General features: G+C 41.5%; 1 protein-coding gene across 14 annotated transcripts in view; it reads right to left on the bottom strand.

The window, feature by feature from the left end:
• The window catches only part of CHID1 (chitinase domain containing 1), a 132749-nt gene that overhangs the window by 63573 nt on the left and 46074 nt on the right, over positions 1-23102 (bottom strand). For 10 of the 14 annotated variants that reach the window (XR_014519758.1, XM_083477746.1, XM_083477753.1 and 7 more), the window contains one exon: positions 20939-21094. The exons of 1 other annotated variant lie outside the window; for it this stretch is intronic. Coding sequence is in view for 10 of the 13 variants with exons in the window: in XM_083477746.1 (XP_083333872.1) it covers positions 20939-21094 (156 nt within the window). In the remaining 3 variants the exon portion in view is untranslated. Of the gene's footprint in view, positions 1-13285; positions 13500-17752; positions 17846-20938; positions 21095-23102 lie in introns of those variants that run through there. 3 more of the 14 variants (XR_014519760.1, XR_014519759.1, XM_083477749.1) reach the window with 3 other exon arrangements.

The following is a 23102-nucleotide window of genomic DNA, read 5'->3' as shown; positions in this document are numbered from 1 at the left end:
TCCTTAAAGCACAGTCACACGGCCTCAATTCTTTCCCAGGTCATAAGGAAATAAGCAGAGTTGTCTAACACGCCTTACCTTTTAAGAGAAAATAAGCTGGTGCTTCTCTCAAACAAAAATTATTCACAGCAGTGTAGAAACAGAGTGTTCAGTAGTCACCGGCACCTAGCTAGGTTGCTGAAGTCAGGAAGCAAGTTTATCCTATGTGATTCCTCAAAAAATCTTACCAGCCCCATAACTTCTGCATAGAGAAAGCTTTCACATTTGGGGGGGCTAATTCATACACTACTACATGTGAGCCATCTCAACCTGTCCTTCAACATATGAATGTGTCCACAAGGTGCAAGGTCTACAGAGGTTTAAAGGAGAAGTATGGGGTGGGGCTTGAAGGCTTTCTTGCCTTCATTCCTCCCCTAGCCCAGCTGCTGGTGCCACCAGTGCGAGAAGGGAAAGACAAAAGCCTCTGGGAAGCAGCACGCACGAGAGAGCGCCTTCAAAAGGTGTTTTTGCACAGGGCTTTAATACCCACACAGATGATGAGAGATTAGATATTGCTGCAGTGGCTGCAAGATGTTTTTCTCTCTGCTAGGAACAGGGTTGTGCAGACAACGCAGGATTCAACCCTGTCCTCTTGCCTATCAGCTGACTTCAGCAGTGATGGGGGAGGGGGCTTCACAGGCTAAATTGGACCTTGTGGCAGGCAAGGATTGTTCTATAGGCCAGAATTTCCCTACCCATGAAATAGACCATATAAATAAATAATCACAATGACTGTCAGCTGCAGGGGGGAAGCAATACAATGACTGTGAAAATTGCAGAGAAAAAAAGCATGTGGTCTGATGGAAGACATTACACACATTACAGTTCTTCACATGGGCACATGTATGGCCAAGGACAGAGCTGCTTTACCCGGGGGGAGGGGGAGAGACAGACATATTGAGTGAATCAGCCCAAAAAGACTATTGAAATTGAAGCAGATAAAGTTTTGCAAACCAAAATTAGACTGTCCCGCCTCTACTGCTCTTAATTTCAGTAGCATTGCTAATTAAGGAATAGAAGCCCATCTGTTTTCTACAGAGTGTAACTATTAGGTTTAAAGTTTCAGCTGAATTGTATCACAGGACACTTAATTTGTGTACACGGTTGCAGTCACTGCAAATACAGGCAAATTTATCACTCATCTGTATGCATGAAAATTTAGGCCTGTAATTTCCATGTTGAATATTGCTTAGTGATCAGGCTTCACAGACTGATGAACGTAATTTCCATAATGAATCAGGAGCAAACATAAATCAAACCATACATACTTACAAATAAGAAAAAACAAATTAACAGACCTACTTTACAAACCTCCAGAGATGCTCACACTTTTGTTAGGAGCTTGCTCTGCACAAGACTAGCACAATTTAGAGAGTGAATTAAGGTGGGGGGGGGGGCTAGGCCAAGATTTGCAACTGCAAGCGCAATGCATGGCATCGATACACAATACACCTAGATATCAGGGAATTTTAGCTAAACCATTAAATGAGTGAGAGTGGAACTAATTGAGTGGAAGGTTAATCTGTATTAAAATGCCTTCAGGTGTGTGATATTTAAAGATTGCTCTCTTTAAATGCTGATGAATTCTTTCATACGAATATTTGTTTCTTGGTTGTTAGAATTTCTATAGCACCAAGTTGTGTGCTCTTTTGATGCATGCAGGTAGAGGATGAGGGAAGAAGGACAGTGACACTGGGCACTTTCAGATGATCTGTTAATGGAGCATTCATCCCGAATTGCTTGAAGTGAGATAAGACTACATTAGCTATTTAATGAACATTCATTGTGATTTGTCTGCGCTGAGATCACTGCTGTGCCAAAGCAAGTGCTCTCCCCCACACTTTCCAGTGCATTTTCCCTGGCACCTGCCTTATCACAAAACACCAGAACTTTGGGGGGAGAGCATTTGTTGAGGAAGACCTCTCAATCAGCTGTAACTGCACATCCTGAATTTGCTGGTATGTGACTGAATCCCACTTGAAAATAGTGACAGCCTGGAAAAGCCCAGTGATAGGAGAGACAGAAAAGTGATATAACCCGAAGCACACCTTATAGGACTTGCATAATACATTTTTTCTCATATAAATCCCCTCAACAGGAGATCTGCAGTTGGCGGGGGGAGGGGGGCTTATGAAAATAAGTTGAGAACCATAGGAAACTGTATTATTGGATATGATTCTATTGTATTGAAAACTGTAAATTTATGCTGAGAAGTAGTGGAGGGTGGATTGAAGATATAAACTCTGCATAAGTGAGAAAAATATCCCAGCAGTGAACTCTTCAGTCTATAAATGCCCGCTTAGAGCAATCATAGCTAGCAGCAAGTTACTGCACAAGAAACATTCAAATCACCAACCTGGTTCCTGGAGAGGAACCATTGCAGAATTTAAAAACGGAGGAAATAGACTATTCAGCAGCCTAATCCTATTATATTGGCCAAGAGCTAATGGACACACAGCAGCAGAGTCAAAAGCAGGATAACTGCAGAGACCAAAGCTAACACAGCACATGCCCACATCATTTCTTGATACTCTGCCACCACCCACCAAACATGGACTTTCCACACTAACATTCCCATATTACCTATACTGTACGTGGAAGCCTATGAACAACAGCTAAACAGTTGATGGCTCCTGTAATGCAAATGAGAGGTAACATTCCATATGGAAGTGTGGCACAAAACACATGTCTGGAATCAGTTCTCCTTAAAAAGAGTCCTTTTTGTTCTCTGTTTAGATGAACAGGAGAGTGCAAGCTCTCCTTTTCCTATTTTACAGCTTAGCAAGCCAGAAAGAATTTAGGGAATCAGCTGACTGGTCACCAGAAGTCAACAGTCCAGGCTCCTTCTCATGTCATAAAGAATAACCCAGTTGCTAACTTCCACCCACCTTTTCAGAGCTCTGTGTTTCACTCACATCTTTTCTTCACCCCAGGGCACTCCAATGTAAAGCACTCCTTGCCAGCCAACCCGCCTTCTCCTCTTCCTTCAAAACTGCACGTTAGCCCAAGGAATCTTTGAGCCTTTGTCTGCCACTATCCACTCCCTCTGGAATTTCTGGGTCACATCTAAATGGTAAGTCACTTGAGTTTATTATGTTCCTAAAGTATAATAATGATGGTGTAGCTTACTCAGATAAAACTGTACTGCTAGGACATAATTCATTCTGGTGTTATTAACTCATGACATGTACATGGTGGTCACATGCAGATTGGCACTCAGATCCTATTACAGAGCCTGTGCCAGTACAAAAGTTAAAGTTTTTTTAGCTGTCACAACCAAGTGATGGAGGTGCAGACTTCTTTGTGAGACACATCATCCTGAGAAAGTCAGAGCAGGGTGTGTGGATGTGTGTGTGTGTGTGTGTGTGACACAGTGCTAATGATGCATCTGCAGTTGCAAAAACAATTCTGAAGTAGGCAACGAGTGAGAAGTGGGGGAGATGGAATGGGGCTGGCAGGCAAGGACAACCCTTGGCCACCTCTGAAATTAGGTAAAGGTTGTGATGCATCCTTTGGGAGCCCCCTGGGCAGTGTACAGCCTTCAGTTCAGCTTAGCAGGGCCTCCAATGGCTAGGCTTTGGCAATTTCCCATTTGGTAAGTCATGGGCAGGTAGCAAAACAAGTGGTTTATTATGTCCCTGGCAGGCTTCCATACATGGCTTGTTTGTTAGTTAGTGGGTCACAAGTTGTCTGAGCCTGCTTTAGACCCCTAGCAGTTCTACTTAATTCACTGAGTGACCTGTACATACAATGAACCACAAACACCGTAACAGATGTCAGTATTACTAGCCCTATTGCTGGGTGGCACTGTGGTCTAAACCACTGAACCTCTTGGGCTTGCCAACAGGAAGGTCGGCAGTTCGAATCCCCACAATGGAGTGAGCTCCTGTTGCTCTGTCCCAGCTCCTGCCAACCTAGCAGTTCAAAAGCACACCAGTGCAAGTAGTTAAATAGGTACTGCTGTGGCAGGAAGGTAAACAGTGTTTCTGTTTCTGTTATGGTGTTCCGTTGCGCCAGAAGCGGTTTAGTCATGGTGGCCACATACCCCAGAAAGCTGTCTGTGGACAAACACTGGCTCCCTCGGCCTGAAAGCGAGATGAGTGCCACAACCTCAGTCGCCTTTGACTGGATTTAACCATCCAGGAGTCCTTTAACTTAACCTTTACCTAGTGCTTGGAGTGTAGCATGATCCTTCAACTAAATCACATCAACTAGAAACAAGAAGAAAGTGTGTAGTGTAGAGCAGACATGCCTGTTTTTTCACCACGCTGGAAAGATAAGGACTTAAAACATACAACACACACTTCTTAGGCTATCACAACCATACTTGGGTGCACGTAGTTTGTTAAAATTTGCTGCTTGGAAACGCAGTTGAATACAACTTGGGGAAAAACTTGCTGTGCAATTTGTGCGAACACTCACATTAATTTCCCCAATAGCCGCAGCCTCATTACTGCCAGATTTGTGCATCCCATTATGATGCTGACATTGGCATTTGTGTGATTAGTGAGGAAATTACTGATTCATTCAGATTTAGCATGATCTTTATTGCTCTTAATTAAGCAACGGAATGTGAAAACTGTTATGACATTTTAATTATCTGAATGCAATACAATTTGTATATTTTCTTTTTTAAAAAATATACATCTGGTGGGATCAGTATCTCGATCTGTTACAAGTAACAGACTAACCTTCTGCTGGAAACTGAATTTCCTCTGCTCCATCCCCCAATTTCATTATCTCTTGTTAATAATCATCTATGGCAGTTAAAGAAATGAATGCTTACCCTTCAAGATCCAAGATCTCCAGGATCTTAAAATAGCTACTGTAAAAGTTTAGGATGGTTTTTACTCTTTTACTTATTGATGATATTCTCCATGACAGAAGATCCCCCAAATTCTGAACTCTGTTGCATGGGGGGCATCTACAAGTGCAGCAGGCTCTTCTGCACTGCAGATTTTCACCATCAAACATCTAGAGGGTGGCAGAGCAGAAGGAGTCAGCTATTGAGAGGTCCCAGCTTTCCCCCTCATCGCATGAGCAATTCCATAGGACTATGTGGCATCAAAAGAACAGTCTCTCAACTACTGGCAACTGTGGTGCATTTGTTTGTAGTGCAGAGATGGGTGACTTGCTGGGCTCCTGCCATTTCTGACCAATATCCATGCTGGATGGAACTGATGGGAGTTGCAGTCCAACGCCATTTAGAAGACCACGTTCCCTATCTCTGATGGCCCCCATCTGTGCTATGCATTTAAAGTGGCGTTTAAACAGTCATGGCTTCCCCCATAGAATCCTGGGAACTGCAGTTTGTTAAAGGTGCTGAGAGTCATCAGGAGACCCCTATTCCCCTTGCAGAGCTACAATTCCCCGAATGGTTTAACAACCCGTCCCTTTCCCCAGAGAACTCTGGGTATTGTACTGTGGGTGGGTGGGAATACGGATTTCCTAAAAAAAATCTCAGCACCCTGAAACTGCAGCTCCCATGATTATTAGGGGAAAGCCGCAGCTGTTAAAAGTGGTGGCATAGTGCTTTTAATGTATAGTGTGGATGGGGCCTGATATGGTAAAAATATGTTCATTGCAAAAGTCTAAGCCAGGAATTACACATGTTTATTCTTCTTCTTCTTTGGCGATCACTCATAGCCAAGTAAGATTGTCTTCCATGAACACGGTTTTAACAATGAGTCCGTAAGTGCCTGTGGAGGCCAATTCTGGATCCACACGTCCTTCCACAGTGGGGACATTGGTTTCCGGGCGGGAGCTGATCACGGTGTGGATTTGCCAAGCGTGCCTTCCTCTTAGCACATTTTCCCCTTGCGTCCTGAGTTCAAGTGTCTTCAAAGCCCAAGACACCTTTGGTAAAGGCTGTTCTCCAAGTGGAGCACTCACAGGGCAGTGTTTCCCAGTTGTCAGTGTTTATACTACATTTTTTTAGATTTGCCTTGAGATAGTCTTTAAACCTCTTTTGTTGACCACTAGCATTATGCTTTCCATTTTTAAGTTTGGAATAGAGTAGTTGCTTTGGAAGACGATAATCAGGCATCCGCATATGACCAGTCCAACGAAGCTGATGTTGAAGAATCATTGCTTCAACACTAGTGATCTTTGCTTCTTCCAGTACACTGATATTAGTTCGCCTGTCTTCCCAAGTGATGTGTAAAATTTTTTGGAGACACCGTTGGTGGAATCTTTCTGGGAGAGTTGTGTACAGCTATTAACCAAATGTAAAACAACAAAGCCAGTGGACCTGATGGGATACCTGCCAAAATCTTCATAGCAGGTAGAATTGAACTTACACAACAACTTCACAAGCTCATCGAAAAAATCTGGGAAAGAGAAGAGATCCCAGCAGACTTTAGGGATGTCAAAATTACCAATCTCTTTTAAAAAGGTGACAGAACTGATTGTGGAAACTATTGAGGCATTAGCTGTGGCCAGCAAAATTCTTGCAAGGATCTTAGCAAACCATCTCTTAACAATATCCGAGGGTGACCCTTCCTGAATCCCAAAATGGTTCTCAGCCTTCTAGGGGGACAGTGGACACGGTTTTCACCACTCAACAGCTTCAACAAAAATGCAGAGAGCAAAACCAACCCCTGTATATGGCGTTTATTGACCTCACTAAGGCTTTTGACACTGTAAATCGTAATGCCCTGTGGACTGTCCTTCTGAAAATTGGCTGCCCAGATAAATTTGTAAACATCATTTGGCTCCGCCATGATAATACGACAGCAACAATCACAGATAACAATGGCTCTCAAAGTAAACCATTCACAGTGGAATCAAGTGTTAAACAGGGTTGTGTTATTGCTCTATTCAGTATTTTCATTGCCATGATCCTACACTTTGTCGAAGGGAAACTCTCCACTGGAGTAGAAATCATATATCGAACAAATGAAAAGCTCTTCAATCTGAGCAGGCTGAAAGCAAAGAGTAAGGTTGCCGTAACTTCCGTCACAGAGCTTCAGTATGCTGAGGACAACGTAGTGTGTGCACGCTCAGAGGATGACCTCCAAACCATCCTAAATATCTTTGCAGACGCTTACGAAAAGTTTGGCCTATCACTCAACATCCAAAAAACCCAAAGTGCTGCACCAGCAAGTACAAAATAACCCCTCTGCAGCACCACAAATCCAACTCAATGGTGTAACATTGGAAAATATCAATCACTTCTCCTACCTAGGGATCTTTCCACAAGGGCCAACATTGATGCCAAAATTCAGCATCGACTGAGCTCTGCAAGTGCAGCTTTCTCCCAATTGAAGTGCAGCGTGTTTGAGGACCAGGACATTCACAGGGAAACCAAAATGCTTGTTTACAAAGCTACTGTACTACCAACCTTACTATATGCTTGTGAAACATGGACCACTTATAAACACATGTTTATATGCTAAGCTAAGTACATGAGACTAGAAAAAAACCCAGAAGGTTTGTAAGAATTTGAGCAATCCTTATATGAATGAATGACTTGGAAGAAGAGGAACCAGTGTTTGGATCAGCTTGGTCTCTACATTGTTTCATAAATTCTAGAAGCCTATATGTTGCATGCTCATGGAAATTCACATGGGGAAAAAGTTATTGGGATTGGAGAATGATTTACAGCAAAGCAATGCACAGAAAGGGTTAACCCCCCCCCCATACACACAGGCTCCTTTGCTTCAAATTTAATCACCTGAAGGCGTTTTCCTTTCTTAAATGGCACTGGAGCTCTTATGTGTAGAATGCAGTTCGCCTCTCATATAGGAGCTCTTGGGACTTTTTCCATCCTCTCTCAATAGGCAGCATTTTCCCAGTTAATAAACAAGTTGCCATGTTAAAAGGCAACAGCATCTGTGCAACAGCAACCTCCTCTCCCAAGCCTGTCGTTAGTGGTGAACTGTAATTTGCTAAAACACTTTCCTAATGTTTGGTATGAATTCAAGCAGAAAGCATATTGCTCTTTTAAAAATGAGGTACTCTCCCAAGATCAACATTTTTCTCCAAAGCTAATAGGTTTGGGAATAGCCGGGGGTGGTTTTTGGCTACCAATCCTGATGAGGAATTTCAGACTAAAGCGCAAAGTAACATACAGCTTATATGCAGAAATGTTCTGGAAGTTTGCTGTTCTCTAAGAATCTATCTGCTTCAGTCGCACAATATACCTGTATGTCGAGCCCCTTCTAAACCCTGGATCCAGCAAGCACTAAAGAATAAGTCAGACTAGCTTCCTGTTGAGGTGGTTGCCTAGCTGGGATGATGGACCATTAAGGGAAACAAAGAAAAGAGGGACTCTGTGTGAGATGGCAAATGGGTGGGGCCCCTCCCTCAGCTGGCCATTAGTTAGAAGGACCAAGCCTGTGAACTTCGAATTAAGTTAGAAGACAGTTACTGGCCCAGTTTACGCATAACAGTAAGCAGGGAGGAAATAAATTAGAGGACCGACTTAGTATTACATGTGAACCAGGCAAGGCAAGGCAAGAACAGTAAAAGGTGAATCTGTCAATTTCTATTCCTCTCTAAGGCCACAATCACACCATACATTTAAAGCACTATTATACTACTTTAGAAACTCCTAGCATACCCAAGGAATCCCGGAAGCTGAATTTTGTTAAGCGTGCTGAGAGTTCATAGGACACCCCTATTTCCCTCACAGAGTTATGATGCCCAGAGTAGTTTAACAATCAAGCCCCCTTCACAGGAAACTAGGAACTGTAGCTCTGTGAGGTGAATAGGGGTCTCCTAACAATTCTTAGCAAATTACTGCTCCCAGAATTCTTTGACAGAAGCTATAACTGTTTAATGTGGCATCATACTGCTTTAAATGTATGGTGCTAAAGTGGCCCAAATCTTCCATTTTTTTCAATCTTAAATTAATTTTTTCACATTTCCACAGCAGTTTGCAATTTTAAAAAACCCCTCACAAAAATAGATCAGCATTTTAGTGTGACATTCTCCAGATACATAATTTTTTTTAAAGCATTCCCCCCCCTAATATCACACAATATTGATAAGCTATTTTCACTAACACATGGAGAAGAGGGGTGGACACAAATTGTTTATGGCTTACTGTCATGTGTGAACTGGGTATTTGCATGGCGCAGTTCTCCATTACACCCTTACTTGATTATTACACCCAACATGGTTATGTTGATTTATAGTTAAAACCATCGTAACATACTGATGCCATTAGACTGTATAAAACATAAGAGTTACAAATCATTTATATTTTACAATAGCTTCAGAAACAGTGAAGTATAAGGAGTGAAGCAGATTTTCCATTTAAAGCAGAGTGTTCCTCTGTTCAGCTATAGCAATCAATCAATCACCTGGCTAATCTCATGTATTCTTGGACTAATTTACAGGGGGAAAGAGTCTGATAAAACTAGTCTTCCTGCAGTAAATGATCTAATTTGAGAGGATTGCTCCTTCCTCCAAGACATATTGATTTAATAGTCTATTTAATCTTTATTGGTAGGAAAATACATAGAATAAAAGAGAATGCAATAGTCCTCTGGAAAAGAACAGAGAATGTGGGTGAAATAGTTTACTAAGAGGCTGGCACTAGTGAAGAAGCGCAGAACGTTCACTGCTCCACCTCCAGCTCCCTAGACAGCATAGCACAACAACAAAACACAGATTTTAAAATAAATAAATTTATTATTTCAAAATGTGCTTGGTATTGCCACATACAATAAAAGGGTTGAGGGAGTGGAGGAAGAATATACACGACCTACGTATGGATTACAGTGCGCCACACATTGCAAATACTTCTGCAAACGTGCTAAACTATAAACAATAAGCTACAACTCTCAGTGGTTTAAACAGTCAATTCCTCTTCTCAGGGAACCCCGGGAACTGCCACACTTTGAGGAGAACAGGGATCTCTTAACAATTATCAGTACCCTTAACAAACTGCAGTTCCCAGGGTTCTTTGGGGGAAGCCATGACAGTCTGAAGCAGTGGCCACTTTGGAAACAGGATGCTGTACTAGATGGGGCCATTGGCCTAATCTAGCAGGCTCTCCTTCTGTTCTTATGGTGACACTGCTTTAAATGTACAGTTCATCCTAAAAGTTAATACAAAGCCAGACCCTCTCTCTCTTTCACAAAAATACACTAGAATGGCTCCCACTGAATTCTATGGAACAAAATAAAACGCTGCAATTTGGGAGTCAGTAAGAATAAAACCTGTCCTTATTCAACAATGGCCTGGTTTGACTATGACGCTAAGCCAAACCACATTTAGGGCAAATGTGTGAATCCTCAAAGAGGGGTACCAACTCTCTCCACACTAACCATGATATGTAACCAAATTTTGCCCTAGAGGTTATGGCTTGTCTAGGAGAACTTAGGCTTGGACTAGAATTTTGCTAGTCAAACTAGTTCCTACAGTATTTCACTTCCTCCACATAATCATATGAGTTATTTTCACTGGAAGGTATGTTATGTAGTAGAGCACACACTCACTCAAAGCTGAGAAGGTTTCTCAAATTATCACAAAAAGTAGGCAAATTTTACAAAAACAGAAGAAACCTACTGTTTAAGAGATGAAAGCATAACTGAGAACAAAATTTGATCTGTTGAGGAAGTAAAAATATTTATTCTTAAAATGTCATGTCTTTTTACAGACTTATGCAGTCTAGCATGAAAGGGAGATGTGATTGTAACAGCTATGAGGGATAAAATAGTCTATAAAGTTTTTCACAATTGCTTCTGCTGAAGGAAATTACACCCATAGAAGCCACCCAAAATTTTAAAGCAATGGTTCCTCTCCTCCCACTGAAGCTGTATCTGAAGGGTAAACCCTCCCAAAGTAATGAAAATGGTTTTTATAACTGCAGTATTATTATGGCTGCCTCCCTCACTGGAGCACAGTCAAAATTAATATGAAGTTGTCACTTTGCAATGTGTTGGGCATATGAAGCACATGTTCAGTTCTTATATACAAGAACTTGGAACATTTTTCTTAAAACCTTTGATCTGAGTTCTCAGATCAAGTTATAACTACATTTCTTTGACGTAACTGCATTTCAGTACCTTAAAACTGGAAAAAAGTACTTCATTTTCCCCATCAAGATGGAGATCACACAAATGTGGAGGTCAAAAGCCAAAACTGATTTTTGTGCTATTACTGTTTTGAGAAAAGGCAAGTCAACTTGGTTCATCAATTTCCAAAATTCCACAATGGTCTATGGAAAACTATTTCAGCACTGTGGAGCAGAATACATTGGGCAGCCTTCCACCTCCTTGTATACCCACATATTAATGGGCTACAACCCTGCATCATTCCCACCAAGCATTTGCCAATGGTCAGGGACTGTGGGGATGGTAGTTCAACAACATCTAAGGACACAAAACTGGGGGAGGCTGCTTTAAGCCCCAGAAGCGCTTTTCTAGTAACAGAAGTAATATATGGACACTTTTTGGTCTGGTGTGATGCTGATCCAGAAAACACAAAATGCCTACACACAGTTCTGTAATGCATCCTTCAAGAGAGTGAATTTGAGTCCAACATCTATTATTTATGAAGTTCTGCATTCACTGAACATGGGGAATGGCGAATTCAAACAAAAGTTGACAACACTGAATTCTACCACACTGGTATCCACAAACAAAAGGTGGCCCCTGAAGTGATTATTCTGCAACTAACCCTGATCACCTCCAGGAACAAACAAACAACCCCCTAATGCACACAATACAAAACTGCAAACAGGTGTCTCTGAAACATCTTTCAAAACCTTTCCAGTTCTTCTGCCTCCAGCCTGTATAAATTCTTTCTTCCTAAGGATCCCTGTTTGTCATCACATTTCACTCTACCTTCTCTGTAACCCAGCACTCAATCTAAATCCCATATATCCCATGGGCTCATCATCTCTGGGCCATTGAGCCACTGTGGTCACTGTGGTGATTTCTAAGCAGGTGAAGGAAACTATTCTAGCTGCTTTCTCCACTAGGATGTAATACAGCAGCAAGATGTGCCCAAAAAGAAAAGTGCTCAATATCCAGCTGCCATCAGCTTTAGTTCCTTGCAGTGCAATAAGCAGGGCCAGCCATCGCTAATCATTAGGGAGAGTGAGGCAATCTCCTCAGGCAACAGTGGCAGCCTTCCCACCACCAGGAGCACTCATTCCTCCTAAGCTTCCTGGCCTATCTCTCTGGAGAGCAGAGCTGTGTGTGCTAGACATATTATATGCCACCTAAGGTAGTAGAGGATGCCACCCCACTACCAGTGTTGAAGAAAGGTTCAATTATCAATCCAGCCCCTTCTGCACACAGAATGAGGCACAGCCATTTTCTTCTTTGCTTCAGACTTCTAAATGTCTTGGGCTGGCCCTCATCCAGTCTTAGCAGCTCACTTTCCACTCTTTAAAACAGATTCCCTCAACATTCATCTTCAGATTCTTTAAACTTTCATCACTTCTAGGGAGTGTACTACACAAGGAAACATTTCAAAAGATTTCTATTCCATAAAGCACAACCATATACGTGTGTACACTGAGCATTGCGGGAGTCTGCAGGCATTTCTCCATTCCGAAGGCCCCCATCTCAGTCAAAAGAAACACAATTCTCCATAAATATTACTTTACTGAAAGCTTGGTGTGCCTCATCCTTTGCTTCACTGCAATATATTTTATTTCAAAATGCCTTTCACTTACAAAGCTTTGACCCATTCCAGCAGAACCCAGGTTTTTAGAGTTATGGATACTTCTGCAAGATGTCAGATGAGTTAATGCACCATCAACTCTAAAATACATAGGTTGCTGTTAACTCTGTCATTCCAGAGCATTTTCAAAATCTACAATATCAGTCTGACCACCACAAATATACAAATGTCTAGCTTGCTTACATGCGGATACTGTTCTATTAAAAACATTTTCTTTTTCGTAACACATTGACTGAGACCACGAGCTAGAAATCCTCTTTAACAACAACAAATACCTCAACAAGTTTCAATTTGAATGCATTTTTTTAAAAAAAGTTTCTTCTTTTCTTTATGTCTGGTTCTGACAGCTTCTGATGGTTCATTTAGGGCCACCAAGAAATTGAAGCTTTGACCAAACTAACATCACTAAGTGCTTTCAGTTCCCCCATATGTACAATGAGTGGTCTATCAGACCCATTTTTAATTTGAAACTGAGGCATATTACCTGAATGTGCATAATAAGTTCATTCTGACATTTCAGTTTTCAAGGGGAGAAAGCAAATTACAAGTGAAATAAACAAACAGAAAATGCCGGAGAACCAAGTCAACTTAAAGCACAGCATGTTGTACAAGTCACATTTAATGTTCTGTCCATTTCAGCAACAGGAGACGAAATACCAAAAGATCCATGTTTAGAATTTGTAATATGCCTTTGTTGCTCCTGCTCACGATTAGGAATGTCTGATCTTGGTTCTTTCACTCCACCTTGCCTTGTAGCTGGTCTGGAGAGGTTTTGCTCCCACTGATACTACACAGCTAATTACTGGCGCTATTGACTGGAAGTAAAGATTAGACAGGAGACAGGATAACAAGAAAGAAAATCTTTAAGCATTCATGTTCACCTCACAGTATCTCTGCTGGTGGGAACAGGCAACAAAAAGTGAACACATGTCTTTGAAAGTTCAGACACGTCATGTGCACATGCACAAAAGCAAGGAACTTCTCTGGCACAAGGGTGGAAAGTTGCAGCAGGAGACCAAAAACCATCAGATTACTCATAAAAATCATGTATGTAACCTAAAAGGTCAGATCTACAAACTCTTTTTGTAATGCTTTAAAATGGTTTAACAGCAATGCCTCCTTAAAGAAAACTTGAGAAATTGTGTCCTGGTAGCTTAAGATAGCTTTAGGATTAAAATGTTAACACCAACCCCCCCCCCCCCACTTTTTAAGGTAGATAGGGACAAGATGAAATTATACAATTGAATATAAATATAGATGGGAAACGGCTATGTATAGTGAATACTTATCTACTTTTTAAAAATTTTCACCTATGATCCTTTTCTTTTACTTCTTTGTTTTTTCTTTGTTCTTTTTTTCTTTTTTCTGATATCTTTCATTTCACTCCTCTATTGTGAATAGCATTTTATAGAGATATAAATAACTGTAAATATGAAAAGAGACAAAGTATTCTCTAATTTTTTTCCTTGGTTATATGTATTTTCTTTTTCTTTTGTATTTTCTTTTGTTGTAAATATGTATGTTTTCTAATCTGTACTTAATAAAAATTAAGGAAAAAAATAAAAAAATTAAAATAAAATGTTAACTCCAAAAAACAATGGCACACTCAGACCTACAAGCAAACAATGGCCACAATCCAGAGAAACAGGATGGAGAAGATACTTATGCAGCGCACCTTAATTCTCTTTTGTCCCCTAAATCCACTGTACCACACCTCCTATCCTTCTGGCATGAAAAGCAGCTTGTGGCACCGCTCAAGGAAAAGGGGAGGAAACAGACCCCTTAGGATGCTTATAAGTGTGGGTTTGTGCTGGTATCACAGCCTCTGGTTTAAGTTGATCAGTTGCGCTCAAATGGACAAGCATTAATAAATGTTAAGACAATTCAGATATATTATAAATTCTTCTGACTTAAGGATTTCCAATTATAACTTTAATGTGAAACTAAGTTAATGTGCTTAGCTTTCAGTGCCTATAAGCCTCGTAAGTCTTGTTTTTTATTACAATTATGCCTGTCAATGTGGCAATTAAATGTGGACAGATTGAGCAATCACTTACTAGAAAAGATAATTAGTGAAGGTGCAGAAATGGAACAAAAAGTTGTGTGATCAAGCAATCATGCAAAAGTGACAGAAGCCCAAGATGCCGAATCAGGTAGCAAGCAAATGCTAAAGGCCAAGCGAATCTAAATTTCACCCTAAAGTTAAAGGGGGAGAGGAAGTTCTGTGTGTGTGTGTGTGTGTGTGTGTGTGTAGGTAGATCACAAGCTCTGTAGCCTGCAGCAGCATCTAGGAAACTAAACTAACTTGCAAGCAGATGAAGAAAGAATTCTCAAATGTCAGGCATAACAAATAAAGGAGCATTTACAAACTCACACCCAGCAGGATCTCCATTTGGCTAAAACTTTAAAGGTTTTAAAGGTAACTGTTGAGCAAGCTGTATCCTCTGAACTTTATGTAGAGAAAATAGCAAAAAATTAAAGATATCCTCAAAGGTCTTCCTTAACCCGCCAAACATCCAACGAAGGTGAACTATTAACTGAACAACAAATGCTATATATTATGTCTGCTAGTTTCTTAGCTTTGTGGTCACTGATCTTTTATATGCCCCCAAGACACAAAAGGAGCAAAGCAAGGGCACTAAGTATGGGTGGATGTCAATGTGGTGCTAAGTAAGGTATGGGCATGGGGAAAATAAATGCCATGGTACACCTGAAACAGCACAACCGGACACCTTCATCTGCCCCTGCTGCAACAAAACATGTTTCTCCTGTATCGGTCTCTACAGCCACAGCAGGCACTTAACTCTCCAACAGTTTGACTTCACCCCTGAAGGCACACTCATCCATTGTTTCCAGAGACAGATGCGTGCTAACCATCCAGTGGGAAGTCCCACTGCACAAGCAGAACTCTTTCTGTTCATGAAACAACTTACTGTAGAAAAATTGGAAAATATTTATTCCATCTTTTAGGGCTTGCTCACCTATGACTGTTTGTATAATGATTGCATCCAGATGAAGCCAGACTCTTTTACCTGCTTCATTCTTTCCTTCGCACAAAGAAGTCAGGAAATGTTTAGCTAATTCTGAAGCAGGAAACTGTGGTTAATAGCTTCTGAAAAAGCAATGGTATTAATTAAGCCAATTTAAAACATGTTTTCATATCTGGGCTTTTAAGGAAACTATTGTTTCCTGTTGCAATAGAACTACAGAACTGTGATTAACTGAATCCTTCCTGACTTGTTTTCCAGATTGTATAAGGGAGGAACAAGATGACTCTACGTGAGAAGCAGCTAACTGAGCCAAGATATGATCGAAACATAGTCAGAGACTGCAACATCAAGTGTGATAGAATAATGGCTTGCACACATGGATGAGCTATCATAGGCAGGCAGAACTTTGAAATTACCTCACAAAACTTAAATACAATGCTTTGCCCAAGAAGTCAGTTCACACATTCAGCCACAGTCATTTGTTGAGAAATCAAGTGATATGCATGCCTAGTGTGAACAAGTCCTAAGAAGCTATTCGGTATTTCTGATTGAAGCTCCAGTTACCAGAAGCATGGATTTACCCACAGTTAAGGCTGTGCAGGAGGCATAAGCTACAAAGTGTAAGCCAAAGTTACTGCAAATGCAAGCTTTGACAATTACAGGGCTTTTCTCATTTTCAGTTAATTAAGTTTTAGAAAATAAAAGGACTAAATGACCAAAGAACATCTGTTTCTATGGACCTTTATTAACCCCAATATGCAGTGCTATCTATTGGGTTTGGCAATTATGAAACCTAATAAAATTTACAGGAGAGGGGATGTTTTTCACTTCATTCAATTGCACCTCACTAAGTATATTAAAGACAAGCAAAGCATTGCAGTTGACTAGCCCATTGATTATAAAGCACAACATCCATAGGCTATATGTCAAAAGAAGAAATGTCTTATCTCACTTTAAGGAAACACACCAAAAAAATTCAGTACAGCATTTCCCAACTGATGATACATATTCAGCCCAACAACTGTAAATGTGCCATTTCAATGCTCCCTGTAAAAGGACTGTGGCACAGCTCAGAGGCAACAGGAGCCCACAGTTCATCCAATATAGGGATGAACTGAAGTGAGTCTCACAAACTCATTCCCTCTCCCTTTTTCAGTTCTTTCACAGTCACAAGGAGGAGATTGGAAGCTTCTGCTTTAACAAACAACAACAAATCAGTTTCCGATGATATCCAAGCACAAGGAACTGTGATTTAGTTAAACTATGGTTAGTAAGAACATTATAAACATCGTGACCGAACCTGGTCGATATCCATAGCTACTGCTCACGATGGCTGCATGCTACCTACCTCCAGGATCAAAGGCAACCTGCCTCTGCATACCATTTGTTGGGAGACACAAGTGGTAAGGGAACGGCTGCATTCCTCTCCTGCTTGTGGGCTTCCCACAGATATCTGGTGAACCACCATGAGAACATGAAGCTGGAGGAGATGCCCTTGTGGCCTGATCCAGCAGGGCTTTTCGTATGTTCTTAGAATTCTCCATGAACTCAGCTGCAGTGTTGTGCCTGCCAATATGCAGCCAAATGGTTAAGCCTCTGGCAAAGCCTCCCTTGCTATTCACATGGGACAGACATATTTAAGAGCCCTTGCCTGTATACCAAGTCGTACACAAGAGGCAAGGGCAATAGATGCAGCAACAACACCCTCTCAGAAAGTGTAAGTATGTGGATAATACAAGTGTTACCAATATCTGCTCTCTGTAGAAGTGATTGACAAAACCTGGGAAGACTCAGGAATGATTGTGCACCTGCTGTTCTACAGTGGTGGTGTCAAGAGTCCCTGCCCTCTATTATCTATTTCATCAACCATACAAATTTCTCTATCTTCATCTTGTTTGCCAAAATTGCTAGTTGAGGTGCCAAATGTCTTCTGATTTTGAATAAGATGCAGCTAGCAAAAATATCCCCAACAGCATTATTCAATGACTTCATTCACTGCACAAGGCTGAAAGCAACCAATTGGTGTGAATATGCAAATAGGCCACTCTGCCCAGCCAGCTGCTTTCACTAAGCCTCACCTGTTAGCACAATCCTAAGCATAACGATCCAACACTAACTCCCAATGAGTTCAGAGGGGTTTGCTCCTAGGAAACAATCTGTATCTCCTTATTCTAACATGAAAAGAAAAGTATTATGTAATTTAGCTCTATTTTGACACCAGTCAATATATCATTTCAATCAATATATTACATTACCTTTGTATCCCTGTTGCGGTTATGACCTTGGAAACACGTCCATATCTCCCCACAGATATGTTGCTGTAAACAAGCCATTGCTGTAAGCAAGCCACACCTAATAATTTTACTGGTACATCTGCTCATCACCACCCCAAATATTGGGGGGTCCTGTTCTCCGCCCCACTAAGGTCACTTGTAGCCATACCTTTGACATTCTTCATTACCATAATTTGCAGGGAAGCTCTCACCTCTAGCCTTTCTAAGTATCACTTTTTATTACCCACTATTTACAGCATGGCAGGCGGCCAATAAAGCTCTCAGGGGAATTCTGCATCCTTACATAGTTTGCAAAGAATCTTCCTTTGTCTCTGAACAGCACAATTCAATGTCAAATCTCTTAATTTTTTTCAACTTACAATTTATTATATCAAACCTCCTTTAGTGTGTAAACCGACATAAAAGACCCACTCAAGATTCTTTTAAAGACGTTAAGGGCACACAGCCTGATTTTAGAGTCAGTTTTGAAGATATTTCAATATGTCCTCATTGACACAAAAGGAGCTGTTACATTTGCACTTTCACTGAAGTTAATCTATGAAACGTTTGATGTGCTTCTCTCTTAGTTTCATAGGGCAAATAGTTACGCTTTGTTATATTTAACTGGAGGACTTCAGGACAAACCTAAAAAAAAAAAAAAAAGACTTGCAGATTCTGCAGTTAGGAAGGAAGGAGAGGGAAATGGAATTAAGGTGGAAAGGCAGGAACACACCCCTTTGAGTGTGCACACCCTGACAGCTGGGAATGGCTTTCTCACCAAAAATGTTTTATCACATAGCTCACACACTAAATTCCACACTAGGCACAAAATACATGTGTGTGACTGAGCAGTTTACCCAGTCTTTCAGAAAATGTCTGATCACAATATTGCTCAAATTAAAGGCATTTTCGCTATGTGGTAGATAGGGCAGGCAAGGCACTAGCAACTAGGGACTGCCAACCTTTTTGGGCCCAGGAATATATGCAAACCAGAGAGACTGTTGTGAGCACCACACACACAAACCACAGCCAAGCACACACCACGACCCATTCCACTGGCTACAACCAAATGCTTATTTAAAGCCGACCTTCAGTGTGGGGGAGATGATGATGATGATGATTTATACGCCACCCATCTGGCCGGAAAAGACCCTGATGTTGGGAAAGATTGAGGGCACAAGGAGAAGGGGACGACAGAGGATGAGATGGTTGGACAGTGTTCTCGAAGCTACAAACATGAGCCTGACCAAACTGCAGGAGGCAGTGGAAGACAGGAGTGCCTGGCGTGCTCTGGTCCATGGGGTCATGAAGAGTCGGACACGACTAAACGACTTAACAACAACAACATCTGGCCGGGGCTCCCCAGCTACTCTGGGTGGCTCCCAACAGAATATTAAAAACACAATAAACATCAATCCTTAAAAACTTCCCTAAACAGGGCTGCCTTCAGATGTCTTCTAAAAGTCAGATAGTTGTTTATTTCCTTGACATCTGATGGGAGGGCATTCCACAGGGCAGGTGCCACCACCGAGAAGGCCCTCTGCCTGGTTCCCTGCAACCTTACTTATCGCAGTGAGGGAACCGCCAGAAGGCCTTCGGAGCTGGACCTCAGTGTCTGGGCTGAATGATGGAGGTGGAGACGCTCCTTCAGGTATACTGGGCCGAGGCTCTTTAAGGCTTTAAAGGTCAGCACCAACACTTTGAATTGTGCTCAAAAACGTAGCCAATGTAGGTCTTTCAGGACCGTTGTTATGTGGTCTCCTCAGTGAGGAGAGGGGACAAAGGAACATTGTAGGTGCCATGGAAGGCCCCTGCAAGACCATGTGTGCTCGTGGCTGCTATGTTGGCAATCCCAGTAGAAGTATTCAGAAGTGCAAAGGACATATTTAAGCTCAGGAGTGTTGCTGTGTATCTGGGCTGCTATTAAGAGGGCTATAATTCCCAAAGCTGACACATAATAAATTATTGTCTAGTGAATGAATTTAATAAGAAGGTATGCTATCCATGTTCTGAATATTCAGCTGGAAATGTCTACAATTAGAGCTTCATGCAGAAATAACTTTCCATATTATTAAAGTTGCTCCCGTGCTATGAGAAGCAAAGGCTGAAGAATTCCACAGCATTATGACCGTATTATTACAAGGCCAGTCCAGGACTCAGTGACAAGGCTGTTTACCCTTTAGCCCATTGCCAGATTTAATTCCAAACTAATTCTATATGGTCTTGCACTTGCCATAATCATGCACATCAGGCAAGAGAATGAAGACATACACATTGAACATAGTTGTGTTGGGGGCTGGAACGTGGGCCTAGGGAGAAGGTTAAGAAACAGAAAGCCCAGGGGGCAGGGTAGCTGAAGGAGAGGGGGCAGAGCAGAAGTAGACAGAAAAGGTATGGACCAGAGTGGAGACAGGTAGAACGTGCAGAGCCCCTGGGTAGGAAAATGTGCCAAAGAGGCATGGGGTTAAAAAGGAGGGACCAGATAGGAAGAAAACCTATTATTTGCATTTGTTTGCTGTGTTTGCATATAAAGTGGGGAGTGTAGGGTGTAACTGCAACCCCCAAACCCAAATTTGTTGTTCCAGGCACTTTTCTCCATTCTTGACTAACTTCTCCCCATATTTGTGCTATGACTTTCAGTTCCATTAAGTGCACTGAATTATCTAACTCCAGGTGAGAATCTAAGTTGGGCAACACCTTAAGTAATACTTTAAGGCCTATTTCAGCAAAGTAAACACCTAGAGTGTTAGTTGATATAGTGGTGTTTTGTTTTGTTTTGTTTTGAATAAGCTTACTGTTGTAGAATTGACTCCAGTACTATTTTAACACACCCTGGTATCTAAACTGCAATGAAGAGTAGCTGAAAATATTCTAAATAATAATAATCAATAAAAACATGCAATCAGATGGCTCTGTCCTGTCTAACCTAGCCCCAATTTTCACTCAAGACACTAATAATAACAACAAAAGGCAGTTTTCTAGAAACCTTACTTGTTTCCAATTATTGGCTCTCCAGAAGCGCTCAGTGCCGAGTAGTCCATGCCATAAAAATTCAGTCCCAGAAGAATTTTACTTCTCCACTTGGCTTCTGGATCCAGCATTTGAACACAAGCCCGCATCCAAGGTAGAGGGGAATTAGGGCCAGGCCTGGAGATCAACAGCAAAGAAATAAAATATGATGTCAAGGGACAGGTTTCAAAAAGAAGCAAAGGCATCTTAAACCAAATCTTTGCTCTAAGGAGATCCATAATCCCCAAAACAAACTGTATTGCTTGCTAGGAGAAAGGAACATAGAAGTTGTCTTATAGTGAGAGTCAGGCCCATTGGTCCATCAAGCTCAGTATTGCCTACACTGACTGGTAGCAACTATTCAGGGTTTCAGACTAGAGACATTTGCAGACCCACCGAGAGATGTCAGGGATTGGTCATGGGTATTTCCTTGGATACTGAATAGATATTTCTAACACTCCCGTCTTGGAGAGACAAACTGTAAGGTAAAGGTAAAGGTACCCCTGACCGTTAGGTCCAGTCGCGGATGACTCTGGGGTTGCACGCTCATCTCACTCTATAGGCCAAGGGAGCCAGCGTTTGTCTGCAGACAGCTTCCGGGTCATGTGGCCAGCATGACTAAGCCACTTCTGGAGAACCAGAGCAGCTCATGGAAACACTGTTTACCTTCCCACCGGAGCGGTACCTATTTATCTACTTGCACCTTGACGTGCTTTCAAACTGCTAGGTAGGCAGGAGCAGGGACAGAAGAACGGGAGCTTATCCCGTCGCGGGGATTCAAACCGCCAACCTTCTGATCAGCAGCAAGCCATCACATACTGTTTCAGCAAACATTACTTAATTAACTTTTGCACTTGTTTCCATTGCTGTTATTTCATGTTTGATTACATTTTATATGGTTTTCTTATATTGTTTTTATCTTGTAAGCCACCTGGATTGGGCATTTTGCCTAGGAAAGTAGGATATGGATGTTAGCATAAACAAGTATATAGAACCACTCAGAAGCAATGTTTATAAAAGAACATAGAAAATTATACAGTCTTATATCTCTAAAAAGGCATGCTGTATTTCTGTACACACCAGTGGCCTTGTACCTGGCATTGCTCCAGTAAAGGTAAAGGGATCCCAAGACCATTAGGTCCAGTCGTGACCGACTCTGGGGTTGCGGCGCTCATCTCGCTTTACTGGCTGAGGGAGCCGGCATACAGCTTCTGGGTCATGTGGCCAGCATGACTAAGCCGTTTCTGGCGAACCAGAGCAGCACACGGAAACGCCGTTTACCTTCCCGCCGGAGCGGTACCTAGTTATCTACTTGCACTTTGACGTGCTTTCGAACTGCTAGGTTGGCAGGAGCAGGGACCGAGGAACGGGAGCTCACCCCGTAGTGGGGATTCGAACCACCGACCTTCTGATCGGCAAGTCTTAGGCTCTGTGGTTTAACCCACAGCACCACCCACATCTCTCAGGAAGTGTAAGAACCCCCCAAAATCAGTGCCCTTTTGAAATCATTAGTTAAAATCAGTGCAGTTTTGAAAGGGTCAGTCTGTCGTTTCAATTAAAAATCACATTTAATTGTATCTGAACATAGACAAAAAACTTGATCACAGGCACCATCATGCAAAATTTAGTTACAGTATCTCAATACGAGTCCAAATGTATAGCAAGCAGCTCTCTAAAATATATAGATGTACACAAAAGTAGGTCCAGCATTCTTCACACATACAGTTTTTCTATGTTCCAAACATGTCATTTTATATTTGTATTTTCAAGTACGCTTCAACCAATTCAAGTGAAGTGTTGCTATTGTTTTTTTAAGAAAGAATCCTTGCATCCTTCTGTTGTAACATTTTCCTTGCCTCTTTTCAATATGCCTATCATTGGTGGAAGGCATCTGAAATTTTAAAAGTCCTAAAGGAAAAAAAGCAGTACATTGTATGTAATATGGAATTCTGTTTGTACATTTCTTGGACAAGCCACTGGATGATTTCCCTTATCTTGTGTGCGCACTTCAAACTGACAGTCGAGATAACTAGATACAAATCCTTAAGACGCCATTTGATAAAGTGGGAAGAAAATATAAGGGTGTATAGAGAGCAACTGTCAGAACTGTTTCAAAGCAAAGAGGGAGAAAACGTAAAATACAAGG

The sequence above is a fragment of the Podarcis liolepis genome (genome assembly GCF_965112155.1).
Source record: "Podarcis liolepis genome assembly, chromosome: 1".
NCBI lineage: Eukaryota > Metazoa > Chordata > Lepidosauria > Squamata > Lacertidae > Podarcis > Podarcis liolepis.
Note: the sequence above shows the minus strand (reverse complement) of the source record. Positions and strands in the feature narration are given on the sequence as shown.